Source organism: Canis lupus, chromosome 1 (genome assembly GCF_011100685.1).
Source record: "Canis lupus familiaris isolate Mischka breed German Shepherd chromosome 1, alternate assembly UU_Cfam_GSD_1.0, whole genome shotgun sequence".
NCBI lineage: Eukaryota > Metazoa > Chordata > Mammalia > Carnivora > Canidae > Canis > Canis lupus.
This window is the reverse complement of record NC_049222.1, coordinates 58,301,501-58,317,429: the sequence shown is the minus strand read 5'-3', so window position 1 is coordinate 58,317,429 and position 15,929 is coordinate 58,301,501. Positions and strand designations below refer to the sequence as shown.

Below are 15,929 nucleotides of genomic sequence, written 5' to 3'. Positions count from 1 at the left end.
AGCAGAACCAGTGAGCTGCTTTGTTGCTGCGCTGCTCTTGCCCACAGTCACCATAAATGCTGCTCTAGGCCCTCATGCACATTCTTCCCAGGTGACAAACCCTTGGTATCAGATGCCCACTGTCCCTTCAAAATTGTGAGCTTATAATTTATGCCTTCGGGGCGACCTTCCACTCAGAACAAAAGACAAGGTACTCACTCTCTTGAGAGCACGCCGTTGGCCAGGATTCCTTCATATCGACTTATCCCTTTGCGCTGAAGCACGCTGATCTGACCACCCAACTCGTCTGCAATTATTCCTGCGTGGATGGCGGCTTTGCACAATAAAGAGGTCTGAAATACAGCAACAGCATCATTCACAGCTACTCAAGAACACATTTAAAATATGCTGGGAGGGGGCACCTGGGTGGCCTAGTGGTTCAGCGCCTGCCTTCAGCTCAGGTCGATCCCGGGGTCCTGGGATTGAGTCCTGCATCAGGCTTCCCGCAGGGAGCCTGCTTCTCCCTCTGCCTCTCTCACTGTATCTCTCATGAATCAATAAATTTTTTTTTTTAATTAAAAGAAAAAAAAAAAGAACTGACCAACCCAAATTGCTGCCCCACAAACTCATCAGCAAATAACATGGCTCTTATTTTAAGCCACTAAATTTTGGGGCGGCTTGTTCAGCAGACATAGATAACTAATCGGTGTCTTACATTTGGTTTACCAGATACTCATTACTAAGGACCATTTGAGAAAGTGAACCTTCCATACCACAGCTTCATCTTATGATTAATTCAGAGATTGAACAAGGCACCAATTGCAAAATAGTGATGTCAGCCATGGAACATTACATGGAACAACAACAAAAAAACTTCACAAAGGTCTTAGAGCTATGAGGATGAGCAACCCAGGACCCACAGCCTCCATCTCATTTCTGGAGTCTCTTCTGAAAGGGGCAGATGGCTGGCACCCGCTCAGTCCTCCATAACTGCTGCCTTGGAGTGACAAAGTGAGCAGGAGCACCTGACTGGCTGATTAGCAGGTGGCCCTGGGATTGGGATTGGCCCACTGGAAGTGCAGCTGGAAAAGGACTGAAACTTTTCCATGGGTGCCTGGGCCCCGAGGCCCCCATGGGCACAGACCTGCATGGGAGGGTGATCAGGCTGTCAGGTCAGCCCAGGACGAGGGGCTGAGAAACATTTTCTTTTTTTTTTTTTTTTAATTTTATTTATTTATGATAGTCACAGAGAGAGAGAGAGAGAGGCAGAGACACAGGCAGAGGGAGAAGCAGGCTCCATGCACCAGGAGCCTGACGTGGGATTCGATCCAGGGTCTCCAGGATCGCGCCCTGGGCCAAAGGCAGGCGCCAAACCGCTGCGCCACCCAGGGATCCCTGAGAAACATTTTCTAAATAAATTTCAGCAATGCCTCACTTCTCCGTGGTGGCTAACGCTGAAATGAGAAAAGCAGCTCATGAAATTATATCTTGATAACTGGACTTGGGAATTTCTCTTCCGGTTCATGGCCATGCTGCTGCCGTACTTGCAGTGGAAAAATTCTCTTGATTTAGGTCATAAACCCTGGGGGACCACCGAGACCAACCATATTTTATAATAGTTGCGGTTACAATAAAATCGAGATCTTCTGTGATCTTTGATTTACAGGGTGTATATTTTCCAAACTAGATCGGATTTGGGAAAAATGAGTCAGTTTTGCAATAACGGCTATCATAGTCAAAAGAGGGCAAGAATTACTGACAGAGAAGAAATATGAAAATGCTGAAAGACAGATGCAGATACTATCCTCCTTGATTCTGGAGAAGAATTAGAAGATGAGAATAAGATAGTGATCTTTAAATAGGCAGTGTGTGGAATTTTTTTTTCTCCAGAATGTTCTTTTCTTAAATAGGTTATCACTGTTTTAGATTCTTAGGGTACAAAATGGATCTGCCAGTTGTAACAGAAAAGCCCTGAATTTAAATTTGGCAATTAGCTCATCATCCCAGTTTTGCCTCTAACTTTATCTACTTTGGATCGGGCTCCCCAATTCCTCTGTACAATGAAAAGGCTGAACTTCATGATGTCTAGTATCTTTTCTAATGGGTATCACCTTGTGATTCTAATGGGCACCCGATGTCCACACATGCTTGCCTAGCTCTCCCAGACCCCAAACAAAAACCAAATTGGTCCAGTGGTCTACTGAGCAAATAATCCCACTTTCCCTGGGATCATTATCTTCCTTATAATTTCTTCTAGGGATGGGATGGTCTTTATCCCAGGAGCCCAGCCTAGTGGAGAGCTCTTCCAGGACTTGGCATGTCCCAAGGCCTCCTTGGTTACAAAAGGACAGGTTCACAGGTCAACCAGCAATAGGAGCTAATACTAGCATCACTGGCCAACATAACATTCTCATTTTCCACAGTAACCAGTATGAAGGGACCCCAGTAGTATATACTCTTTTAATGGAATTCATTCAATTGCCGCTCATGTTTTTCCATGTTAAATGAGTGCCGTAGGATACAACTCCAAGAGAATAACCACTAGATCTGGCTATTACATTATTATGATAAAAATATCAGCCCTTTCCAGGATTGTTTTCTTAAAAAATAAAAATAAAAATCCCTCTCTTATCCAACCAACTTAAATAAAATTGATGTCTACTTAAATTGGGGCTTTTTGGTATCAATTTTTAAAATTTACTCTCACTGAACTTGTAAGTTTCCTTTTGAAGAAAGGCATAATTTATACTTTTGGAAGAGAGCATAATTTATACTTTTTCTAGCTATTTTCAAGGTCAAAGCCTCACTGAAATGTAAATATAAGAAAGCCACACCATGAGCCCGTGTTTAGTGAACTACCTACCTTCAACTCAAACAAAATAATTTAAATGTAATTCTTCAGGAAAAGCAATGCAACAGACAGCTGAGAATCACACGTGCATGGCTCATGAAATTTCAAGTTGATGGTATTAAACATTTCTGAAGTTCACTAAGCCACAAAAGATGGCCAAACAGATCAGCACGAAGTAAGACTGCACCAACTTTCAAAGCAATTATTAAGTCATCCCAGAATCAGAGCATTTTCTTAAGTCCTCCTTTAGGAAAAGTCAACTTGTACTCGTAAAAAGTATTGACAAAGTAATTAAAGTTTAATATAAAACTAAATGCTAAAAAAAAATAAAATAAAACTAATGCATTAGGTTGCATTTAATCAAACATGAATAAAGCACATGTTTTGGGGAGCCCAGATGGCTCAGCGGTTTAGCGTTGCCTTCAGCCCAGGGCCTGATCCTGGGGACCTGGGATCGAGTCCTACATCAGGCTCCCTGCATGGAGCCTGCTTCTCCCTCTGCCTCTCTCTCTCCTCTCTGTGTATTCTCATGAATAAATAAATAAAATCTTTAAAATAATAATAATAATAATAATAATAATAATAAAGCACATGTTTTAAAATGATGGTAAAATGCTGAATTATAAAAATGCATTCCGGGACACCTGGGTGGCTCAGCGGTTGAGCATCTGCCTTTGACTCGGGGCGTGATCCTGGGGTCAGGGATCGGGTCCCACATCGGGCTCCTGCAGGGAGCCTGCTTCTTCCTCTGCCTGTGTCTCTTCTCTCTCTCCATCTCTCATGAATAAATAAATAAAACCTTTTTTAAAAATGTATTCCATATTCTATCATATGAATTGTTCCTCTGTGGCTACAGTCTTTGTAATTACCATATTGGCAACATTTTCTTTACAAAAGTAAGATGCATTCATTGCAGAAATGTTGGAAAATATGACAAAAGTCACACATACTGCCATCACCTGAAGACAGTCATGCACTATTATAACATATTTCCCTCTGGCTTTTTGTGGGTGTACATTGGGCCTGGTTTCTCCTCTTTTCCTCCTAAACCAGGAGCACACTCTCTCTGTACTGTCTTCCTTTATTTTCTAGTATTTCTTGAATATTTGGGGAGAATGGAGAATTTACTGAAACAAGTTTTTAAGTGATGTCTTCCACTTAAAGACAGATGGTACAGTCAGCAGGCTGGGGAAAAGGTGCCAAGAGAGAAACTGTTCTAGGGGCTTTTTATCTCTGGTTTCCAGGTGAGGCAGATCTCAAAGAGAAGCCCATCCTACTTATCTGGCATGATAGGCATGTACCAATGTTGATGGCTTCATTCATCAGTCAAGGAGACAGAGTCACAGAGCCTTAAGAATTCAAAAAGACTGTTAAAGTTCTCTCTAGATACATCCTGGCCGACAGTCACTTTCTCCACCCCACGGCACCTTCCCGGACACATACGGGCCCTGTCTGACAAACTGTTGTAACATCTACACACTTCCAGGGACTAGGGCTCACGGTTTCTTGAGACATTCTAGCCCATTTTGTACTGCTCAATGATTCCTTATATGCAACTGAAACTGGCTTCCCAAATACTTTCTTCCTCTGACCCTGGTTCTACCTTTTCGAACAACTGTAGAATGAACCAATTCTTTTTCTGTAACTGTTCTTTAAGACAATATCTTTGTTTCCTGAGTCAGAGCACCTGTTTCTCCAACAGCTTCTCTAGTAACTTGTTCTACACATTCTGTGAACTTGATCTACAGGATATGTTTTGGTTTTGCAAAGATGATTCCACAAAGGACCTGCCACAACTGAACACATTTCCTAAGATGGAGGCACCATGGAGGACGGCCTCTAAGATGATGGGAGCTATGGTCTTCTTCTGCTAATAGAACACAGCAATCGTGACGGGATGCCACGCTCATGGCAACATTCTTTTTTTTTAAAGATTTTATTTATTCATTCATGAGAGGCACAGAGAGAGAGACAGAGACATAGGCAGAGGGAGAAGCAGGTGCCTTGCGTGGAGCCTGATGTCTGGGGGGAGCCTGGATCCCAGGACCCCCGGATCACCACCTGAGCCAAAGACAGACCCTCAACCACTGAGCCACCCAGGTGCCCCCCATGGTGACATTACATAAGGCTGTAACCTGTCTTACTAGGGGACTCCTTTGTTAGGAAATTCTGCCTCGGTTTTGAAGAAGCAAGCAGTGATGTCAGCAAGGCTCAAATGGCAAGGAGCTGAGGACAGCCTCTAGCCAAAATCTAAGAAGAAATTAGGGTCTTCCAGTTACTTCCATGAGTAACTGAATGCTGCCACCACCACGTGAGCTGAGAAGCAAAGGGGAGCCTCAGATGAAATGAGGCCCAAGCTGACAACTTGGATGCAGGCTTGTGAGATCCTGCAGCAGGGAACTCAGCCAAGCTATGCCCAAACTCTTGACCCACAGAACATGAGAGATACTACGTGTTGTTTTAATCAAGGGTTGGAGTCATATTGTTATGTAGCAATAGATACCTCATACACCCACAATATCAACATCTATGAAAAGGTACTAATGAGATTTCTTGGGATCCCTGGGTGGCGCAGCAGTTTAGCGCCTGCCTTTGGCCCAGGGCGCGATCCTGGAGATCGAGTCCCACGTCAGGCTCCCGGTGCATGGAGCCTGCTTCTCCCTCTGCCTGTGTCTCTGCCTCTCTCTCTCACTGTGTGTCTATCATAAATAAATAAAAATTAAAAAAAAAAAAAAGATTTCTTTGAAAAGATTAGTTTTCAAAATACAAATTTTCCCTCCAGTTGAAGTCATTCTGAAAGCAAATGGTAGGAAACCAGCTCGAGTCAAATAGGAAACCTGTTTACTAGCACCTACAGATCATGCACTCAGATCTACAATGTAGGAAACTGTTTACCTGTTATACTAAAAAACAGAGCTCTGTCAAGAGGAAGCAAGATAGACAACAAAGTAAGAAAAAAATGATGCTATCTCTCCTATTGCACATAATTCTTAAGTTTCTTGCATGGGATAGAAAAATAACAAATAGAAACTTTCTATTACTGGGGTAGAAACCATACTTCAACTGTTTATTTCTCCTAATTTCCTGAAGTCATTTAGAGATAGCCTGTGCCAAGTATATATCAAACTGAGGTCTTGTAAATCATTTTAAGAGTCAAACAATGTAAGCCAAATGAATATCCTATGTCAATCTTGCAAATAAAGACAATACATGAAAAAGAAAACAAAGAGCAAAATGGGAAAATGTGCTGTTTCTAGAATCAGGATGTATTAAAAGCAAAAATGAAAGCCAAGTTTGTTTTCTCCCTGCTGGAGATGAAATTATCAATCTCCTGGAACACGTGTGGTTTTTTTCTATGCATAAAGACACATGTCAATAACTCTCAAGAAAGTTCCCTCACTACACAGATTTTCACATTCCCATGCCAATTCCCATATGCTATAAACTCAACTACTTTAAATAGCAATGTTAATATTCAAAAATCAGATACCATATTTCCAGAAGAGAGATCTGCAAATATTAAGAAATGAAAGACTGAGTATCTGCAGATAGAACATCTACTTTAGACAAGTAACTTCCTGTGAATGTATTTTTCTCTGGGGACAAAGTATGCAATCAGAGTTTCATTCTGCATAAGAAAGTATGGTGCAAGGAAGCAAGAACTAGTCTATACGTGCAAGGCAGGTGGCTTCATTGGTCCCAGAGTCAATATTGTTATTCTGTGATGTGAATGTTCATGTCCTTGGCTATATAACATGAACCAATTGGAGCATTAAAATAAAGAAATAAATTACAAAAAAAAAAAAAACCCAGATGACCTTTTATTTTTTAATTTTTTTTAAGATTTTGTTTATTTTTTTAATGAGAGACACAGATTGAGAGAGAGGCAGAGACACAGGCAGAGGGAGAAGCAGGCTCCCTGCAGGGAGCCTGACATGGGACATGATCCTGAGTCTCCAGGATCACGCCCTGGGCTGAAGGCGTTGCTAAACTGCGGAGCTACCCAGGCTGCCAAGATAACCTTTTATAAAAAATAAATGGAAAAAATAAAAATAAAAATAAAATAAATAAATAAAAAATAAATGGAATTACACTCGTAGGTGTTAAAGAGGGCTTAAGTGGAAATGCTAAAAATAAGAATGCATGCATGAATAACCATGGTTTTTATACTTATTATTTCATTTATTCTCAGAAAAGAGAGAATTTTGAATTTACTAGAGTTTTAGATGTTATTTGACTTCACTTTATGGTGAATTTAGGCAAAGCAATAAGTACTTTTTAATTTCCTCCCTGCCCTAAAATTACCCTTAATTACTTACATCTCTGTATCCATCCACCAGATTCCCAGAAATGTCTCCTGCTATGTCTCTACAACCAGCTGGGCAGAATTTGCTGGAAAAAGAAAATAATTTATATTTTATTAAATTATACTTAAACTAATAAGTATTATACTTAAGTGTATTTTCTCTCCTCCATAGAACATGCAGGAGAGAATATGTTGTTCTATTTTTTAATTATTTAAAAAAAATTTTTTTAGAGATTTATTTTAGAGAGAGGGTGTACACACACACGTGAGCTGAGAGAGGAAGGGCAGAGGGAGAGGGAGAGAGGGACTCTCACGCAGACAGACTCCCTGTTGTGCACACAGCCTGATGTGGGCTTGACCCCAGCACCCCAAGATCATGACCTGAGATGAAATCAAGAGTCAGCCACTGAACCATCTGAGTCACCATCCCAGGCACCTCAGGAATATGTTGTTTTAATGACAGATCGGAAATCTGACTTGTGAAAACACAGATTAGTCTAAAATGTTAACTTGAAGGCAAGTTTTACACAATAATTATTTGCTTTATTAGGATTCATTATAAATTCGATCACACAATGAGTTTCTCTAATGCATCGTAATTGATTTTTTTTAAAAGATTTTATTTATTTGTTCATGAGAGACAGAGAGAGAGAGAGAGAGGCAGAGACATAGGCAGAGGGAGAAGCAGGCTCCACGCAGGGAGCTCAATGCGGGACTCGATCCTGGGACTCCAGGATCACGCCCTGAGCTGAGGGCAGGCGCTCAACTGCTGAGCAACCCAGGGATCCCCGCATGAAAATTGATTGAAAGGTGTCCAAAATATTTTTTTATTTTTATTTACTTTTTTAAAGTTTATTTATTTATTTTAGTAATCTCTGCACTCACCATGGGGCTCAACCTCATGACCCCAAGATCAAGAATTGCATGCTCTTCAGACTGAGAAACCAGGCACTCCTCCAAGATATATTTTTGAAAAAGAAAGTTTCTAAACACTATATGTAGCATGATCTTGTTTTATAAAAAGATGTTTAAAACATATAAAATAACGGGATCCCTGGGTAGCGCAGCGGTTTGGCGCCTGCCTTTGGCCCAGGGCGCGATCCTGGAGACCCGGGATCGAATCCCACGTCGGGCTCCCGGTGCATGGAGCCTGCTTCTCCCTCTGCCTGTGCCTCTGCCTCTCTCTCTCTCTCTGTGTGACTATCATAAATAAATAAAATTAAAAAAAAAAAAAAACATATAAAATAACAACTTGGATTTTTTTATGAATATAAAGAAGACAGGAAGACTATCTCTGCATTCTCTTCAAGAGTAGTATTTTGAGAGACTTTCACTTTCTGTGCCATGTGACTCTAATATCTTGCTTCAGCCTCCTAGCACTATCCAACAGGAACTTAATGGAGTCCACATATATAAATTTAAATATTCTAGTTGCTACATTAAAAAGGCAAGAAGAAAAGGCAAAACTAACATTAATAATATATTCTAGTTAACACAATATAATCAAATTTTACCATTCTACATATAATTAACAGAAAGAAATTGTCAAGATATTTCCAGCCTTTTTTCTTTTGTACTAAGTCTTCAAAATCTGCAGTTTATTTTATACTCCTACCACAGCTGACTTTGGACTAGCCACAGTTTAAGTGCTTGATAGCCACACACAGCTGGTATTAGGTAGGGATGGTCTACATTAGTTAAAAATTACTTTTGCAATCAGAAAAAAAAGTATATATATATTTTTTCAGGTTTATTGTGGTAAAACTGAAAAATTGTAAGATATTTCAAGGGTATATTGTGATGATTGGGTATATATTACCCAACTAGTAAATTAACCTATCCATCAACTCACATATGTTAATATATAGACATATATATTTAAATATATATATATAATACATTTCTTTTTGGCAAGAACATTTAAGTTCTACTCTCAGCAAATCAATTATACAATACAGAATTACCAGCTATAGTTATGGTACACATAGATTCTCAGACCTTATTCATCTTAGGGCTGCATACATCAATCAAAAACATGAATATCTCTGTATCAAACACATGACTAGTCATGTTAAGTCTAATACATAAAGACTAAATAGACTCCTTAATTTAGTTCCATTTTGTTGTCAAATGAATTTAGGGTTGCACTAATCAGTTACAAAAACCTTTTGACTTTTTTTTTAAGATTTATTTATTTATTTGACAGTGAGAAAGAGAACCTGAGTGGGACAGGCAGAGGAAGAGGGAGAGAGAATCTCAAGTCGACTCCACGCTGAGCATAGAGCTGCAGCAGAGCTCGATCTCACGACTCATGACCTGAGTTGAAACTAAGAGTCAGATGTTTCACTGACTGCACCACTCAGGTGCCCCAAAACTTGTTGACTTTTAAAGCTTTCTACATTTCACAATTATAGATGAGGGAATGTGGACCTGTACTAGTCACCACACCTCATCTTATCTAAATACTACAGAGTGGCTGGACCAGGGCCTAGATGACCTGGCACCATAATATCACCCTGCAGGCCCGAGTATATTCTGTTCTGCAGGGAGACAGGAAATGACCACTGATGCCCAGAGATCCTATCACCACTGGGACTCTAGAGGTATGGCTGGAAAGATCTCAGAGAAAGTTGGCATATGTCCATAATGACAGAATGGCAACTGGGACGTCTGGGTAGCTCAGCGGTTGAGCATCTATCTCTGGCTCAGGGCGTGATCCTGGAGTCCAGGGATCATGAACCACATCGGGCTCCCCACAGGGAGCCTGCTTCTCCTTCTGCCTGTGTCTCTGCCTGTCTCTGTGTCTCTCATAAATAAATAAATAAATAAATAAATAAATAAATAAATAAATAAATAAATAAATCTTTTAAAAAAGAAAGAACAGCAACTATACAGGGCAAAGATAATTATTGGTCATTTTTATTGTCTATTTAAGTTATTAGTCATTTTCATTTTTGTTTCTCTACTAGACTTAATATTAGTTAATGCTAGAATTGATTCTGCATGTAAAATAATCTCATTAGAATGTCTGAGTTGGTCAGGACCATGGACTCTTGGGTCTGACTCTGGGTATACTCATTAAGTGTGTAGCCCTGGGCAAGCCACTTAACTGCTTTGAGCCTCTCTTTTCAGGAATGACAGACCCTACCTTGCAGGCCTATTACAACATCCACATGAGTTATTTATATGCAAAGTCCAGGGAGCTATGACTGGCATTAAGAAAGTGCTCTAAGGAGTTATAGCTGTTGTTACTAATGTTATTGACAATCCTCTCTGGGCCAGTGGTTTTCAACAGGGAGTGGATTTTGCCTGCCCTGAAAGACATCTAGCAACATCTGGAAACATTTTTGGTTATCACACCTGGCACATAGAGACCAGAGGCCAGGGATACCGGTGAATATCTAACAATGCACAGAACAGCTCTTCACAACCAAGAATCATCTAACCCAAAATATCAACAGTGCCAAGGTTGAGAAATCCTGCTCTAGATGACTCTTACTTTATAGACAAGGAAATGTACATCCAAGAGATTAAGTAATTTTTCCAACGAAAGTAAAGCTGGGAATCAAAAATTTCACCTCCTATTCTCAGTAGGTTTTTCCTTTGTGAGAAAGAAAAACTGAAATCCCTCTGAAAGTGAAGGAATTACAAAAGTCACTTCCAAATGCTGGCCAGGTTAAAACACACACACACACATACACAGACACACTCTAGACTGCACTATGGGTCACTGGTACCACAGTAGAACTCAGAGGTCAGCAATTACAGCCCATGGGCCAAATCCATGCTGCTGTTTATTTTTGTAAATAAAATTTTATTGGAAAACAGCCACACATATTTGTTTACATATTGCCCTGTTTTTGCATTACAGCAGCACCAGAAACTATGAATAGATGCAAAAGAGACTGCATTGGCTGTAAACTCTAAAATATTTACTATCTGGCCCTGGACAAAAAGTTTATTGAACTCTGCTATATTAGAAATCACTTCAAATATTCTTCATTGCTTGGAACAAAAACGATCTTTAAAAGATTAAATATAAATAGTACTTTATCTGGTTTAATGTGAAGGAACACAAAATGTCCAGCAACATATGCCTGCAGCACCATATTTACCTGTATTCTGTCTTCAAATAATGGTTAGCTCGTTCCAAGCATGTTATTAAATCTGTCATAAATAAAGATAATTGCAATTAGAAGACTGAATGGAAGTTAAGACTCATGCTCAAAATTTTTAAAAATAATTTTAAATAAAAAAGGATTTTTAAAAAGCATTCACTATCTAGTTATTATCTGAATTTTTCCACTTAAAAATAAATCAAAACTGGGAACACTGTCTTCAGGATTTAACATTTCTCTTTTCCACCCCAACCATGGTTTTTCAGCAATCGTCCAGTGAATTATAACAGAAACTACTTCAAACAGAAAAGCCAACACTGGTTCATTACTATCCACCCACATGCCTGCAAAGATCATGTGTATAATAACCTTCCTTGGCAAGAGGAAAACAATTTCAAAAGCCTGATACGGTTCATAAAGAAGGTTCAGGAATATTTTAGTTTAACAATTTAGCTAGTGGCATCTGAGTGAGCATGGAACTACATATTTACTGAGAATACAGCCTTTCCACTTTAATCAGTCAGGACCAAGGACTTAAAAAGAGGATGCTCTTTGGAATACAGAACTGAATGAATGCTCAGCAATGGGCATGCTAAGATGCTGTGGATTTTAAAGCATTTAAATCAACCTAGGATAGTTTCCAAAATACTTCACACTTGCTGCAAGTAGTTCTTTCTTTCCTTAATATTTTCAGTAGTTCTTACGAAGCAACAGACGGTGACCACTGGCCATGCTGGGGCCTGCTGGGATTGGCCAGACTTGATTGGCTGAGAGGGAAACTAATGGTGCACCCCCTTTCCAGAGCATTTCTGCCCAGGGACACTGAGAGCAGAAAATCTGGGCACTTCTGGGACTCTGGGCAGACATGGAGTACACTGCACAGTAATCACTCTGGAACACAAGAGGCCTGGATGGGAGGCCATGCTTTCCTCCGTCATCAGTTTCCTGTTCAAGTGTTAGCTCCATGGTTAAAGCACACTGTGACAGCCCATGTTGGTGCACTGGTGTGAGCATATGTGGGGGGTGGAGGGCAGAGGGGGCACTGGTTAAAAGGCTTGCCCTCTAAGCTGAGGAAGGTTGGGGGAGGACTTCAGAAAATAGCCAGACCTTAAAATCACCCCAAAGACACAAGGTTTCTAGAAAAATGAGATCCACCCTCACCCACAAAAGTCAGCTAATCAATCTAACATGTTTGATAAAAGTATTCTGAATTCTGATCTAACTGCTTACAAAGACTTGCATTCCTCTCTTCCTTCACATATTCTATATCTGAGGTCGCAATTCTGTCCAGAGATGGTGATAAGTAGCAAGAGGAATTCTTAGACCCAAGTTTACAGATCTGTGTTGATTCTTCTACTATACCTGGATGGTCACTGCTGGCATAGGTCAGCAAAAATCCCCGCCCTGAAATGTGGGATCCACTTGCAAAGCGAACAGTGACTTCATTCGTGTTCAGTAGGAGTTCTTTGGGAACAGCCATACTTCCACAATACGGTCCTAAAAACAAAGCACACTTTTAGCACATTCAAAATTTAGACCAGCACAAAGGATTAATATATGGTGGGGTTTTTTTTCCTTAAAAGTCAAATTTAGCAGACAACACATATATACAATTATAATTGTTACTCAACTGAAATTTTGCTTAATATGGGAACTGATAATTAGTGCCTAAATGTAGACTTGATTATACTGACAAGCCAAGGGGAGAAGTGGCTAATTCCAGATAAGCAATAGGCTAGAGCTAGTTAATTATGAACAACCCAAGGGATAAGTTTTAGTTTTTGTAAAGAAGACTAACAAAGGTCGAATACATTTGGTAGTCAAGAAAATGTCACAAAGGTGATATTCTAGGGGCCTCCTAAATTTGCTAGAAGAAACTCACAAATTTTCTTTTCTTTGAGGAGGTTTTCAGAATTAAAAGACTGTCCAATGCATGCTAACAATCTTATTCTCATGCAGTTTACACATGAGAATAAGATTATTATTTCTCTCTTATAGGACCTTCTGGTTAATCTGCATAGTTCGTTTTGATTTGGAAAATTAAGTTTATAAAAAAAATAGAAAAACTTCTAAAGGCTTCTGAAATACTACAGTATAAATTATGCAATTAAGAGTATAACACATTGTTTCTAGAACAAATGAGTTAAAAAGCAATAGGAAACTCCATAGGGATCCTTGGGTGGCTCAGCAGTTGAGCGGCTGCCTTCGGCCCAGGGCATGATCCTGGAGCCCCGGAATTGAGTACCACATCGGGCTCCCTTTATGGAGCCTGCCTCGCTCTCTCTCTGTCTCTCATGAATAAATAAATAAATATATATATATATATATATATATATATATATATATACATATATATATATTTTTTTAAAGGAAGCTCCATAAATTTTCAAAGAACAAAATTAGATTTGGAACTAAAAAAGAAAAAAAGAGACCTTCCTAAGACTACTCAAGTTAAAGTCTAGTTTGTAAATAGTCATCTTGAAAACCACGTATGTAAGACATAATAATTCTAAGAAAATAGAGATTAGCAAGCAAATTTTGACAACAAGAATTCTTTATTAACTTCTCCCCAATAAAACACTATGGAAAGAGTCATCTGCAACATCAGGCAGCAGTCAACAGTGACAAAATCAGGTTAAGGAAGGAGGAGGAGGGAAAGAAAAAGGTCCAGGAGAGGGTCATGAACCCAACTAAGCATTCCTCTCCTGCTATAAGAACCAGATTTCTCTTTCGTCCTGTCCAGGTCTCACATGTGGAAGATGTAACCGAATAAAAGAGAAATGTAGAGTGTTTACCGTCATGCTTTAAATCTCTGTCGTTCCCTATTTTTAAATTATAGTGAAATCCAAATTTAAAAAGATGACTTACCTCTTTAGAGATACTCATTATATATAATTACTTACATAAGTTAATACTAGCAAACTGTTTAGAATAGTAACCAGCATATAATGAGAGCTGTGGAAGTGCTTAGTAGTTACTAGTAAATAGTTAAATAAATGAATGACTACATTAAAACAAGCAAATAAATAATGTCTGTTTTCCTTTTAGACTGTGTTCCATAGGGTTAGAAATTTTTCTATCCATGGGCACCTGGGTGGCTTAGCCAATTAAGTGTCTGCCTTCAGCTCAGTTCCTGATTCCAGAGTCCTGGGATCAAGCCCCATGTTGAGGCTTCCTACTGGGTGGGGAGTTTGGTTCCCCCACCCCTACTCCCACTCGTCTCCCTGCTCATGCTTGCGCACACATTCTCCCTCTGAAATAAATAAAATATTTAAACAAAGAAAAAAGAATTTTTCTATCCATCACTTTATGCCTAGCAGCTTGTACAATACCTGGCATGTGGTGGCCTTCCAAATATTGTCAGAATTGAGATGAAGTTAAATGTTCTTCTATTTAAAACACTTTTGAAAAGCCAAACCTGATTATAAAGATGTATTAAACATTTAATCTTGGCATTTTAAAATATCATGAAGTCAGGAAGAGGAATGTGAAAAAGCAAGACAGGAAAGAAATCATTAGTGTAATAAATATACAGATGTTCAGGAACTTTAATAGTGCTCACAGCATGGTAGAGAAACATTTTATACTAAATCCATTTTTATAGTAAAGTAGAATGATAAGCATTTTTCCAAAATTAAAGTGAGTCAGATTAGAAAATCATAGATTTTATGATTGCAAAACTCGTACTTGACTTTTGCAACTTAGTTTGTTTTACATAGGTTTGAAAATTCCTTTGTTCTCTGTCCAGATAAGTGAAGATACTTGCTTTGCAAATCTAAGAATGAAAATGAAATAACTAGTAACTTGTTGCTATTGGCAAATCAGATATTTTTCTAATCACATTTATCTTTTCCAAGAGGAAATGATAATGTGTATATATATATATTCCTCTCCAAATGGTGATAATGATAATCTCTCCTCAAGTTTCCATAGCATTCCAATGAGTCCTAATAAAAACAGTGAGGTAAGCAAGTCTAAATTGATGATCAGTGAGAACTTGTTTGGATTTTTTTAGTTGAAATATATTTGATATATAACACTGTAAATTCAAGGTATACTTGAATTGCTTATTCATTTGATGAATAAGTCATTCATTCATATTCATTTGATACATTTTTATGCTTTAATATGATTGTCACTGCAAGGAATAATTAGCAACTCCATCATGTAACATAATTATTTCTTTTCATGGTTGGAGTAATTAGGTTCTAGTTTCTTAGCAAGTTTGGTGATTATACAGTTGGCCCTTAGAGGTGCCTACGCCCATGTAGTTGAAAATCCATAGATAAGTTCTGATTCCCCAAAAACTTTTTTTAAAAGATTTTATTTATTTTAGAGAGAGAGGGCAGCAGAGGGATAGGAAGAGAGAGAATCTCAAGCAGACTCCCCACTGAGTATGGAGCCCAAGGGAGGGGGGAGTGCTTGACCCTAGGACCTGGAGATCATGACTTGAGCCCTGAGCTGAAATCAGCAATCAGATGCTCAACCAATTGAGCAACCCAGGCTGCCCCCCTGGACTCCAAAAACTTCATGACTAATAGCCTACTGTTGACCAGAAGTCTTACTAGTAACAAAAACAGCACATATTTTGTATGTTACGTGTGTTATATACTGTATTCTTTTAATAAAGTAAGCTGGTGAAAAGAAAGTATTAAGAAAATCATAAAGTAGAGAT

The 15,929-nt window shown here is 39.0% G+C and overlaps 1 protein-coding gene across 2 annotated transcripts in view; it reads right to left on the bottom strand.

Annotated features, from left to right (window-relative positions):
• Positions 1-15,929, bottom strand: part of DCBLD1 (discoidin, CUB and LCCL domain containing 1) — a 98,267-nt gene that overhangs the window by 47,255 nt on the left and 35,083 nt on the right. For both annotated transcript variants that reach the window (XM_038526639.1, XM_038526640.1), the window contains exons 3-6: positions 12,617-12,751; positions 11,252-11,303; positions 7,150-7,222; positions 199-332 (exon numbers count right to left, since the gene is read on the bottom strand). In XM_038526639.1, the coding sequence (XP_038382567.1) occupies positions 199-332; positions 7,150-7,222; positions 11,252-11,303; positions 12,617-12,751 (394 nt within the window). The remainder of the gene's footprint in view (positions 1-198; positions 333-7,149; positions 7,223-11,251; positions 11,304-12,616; positions 12,752-15,929) is intronic.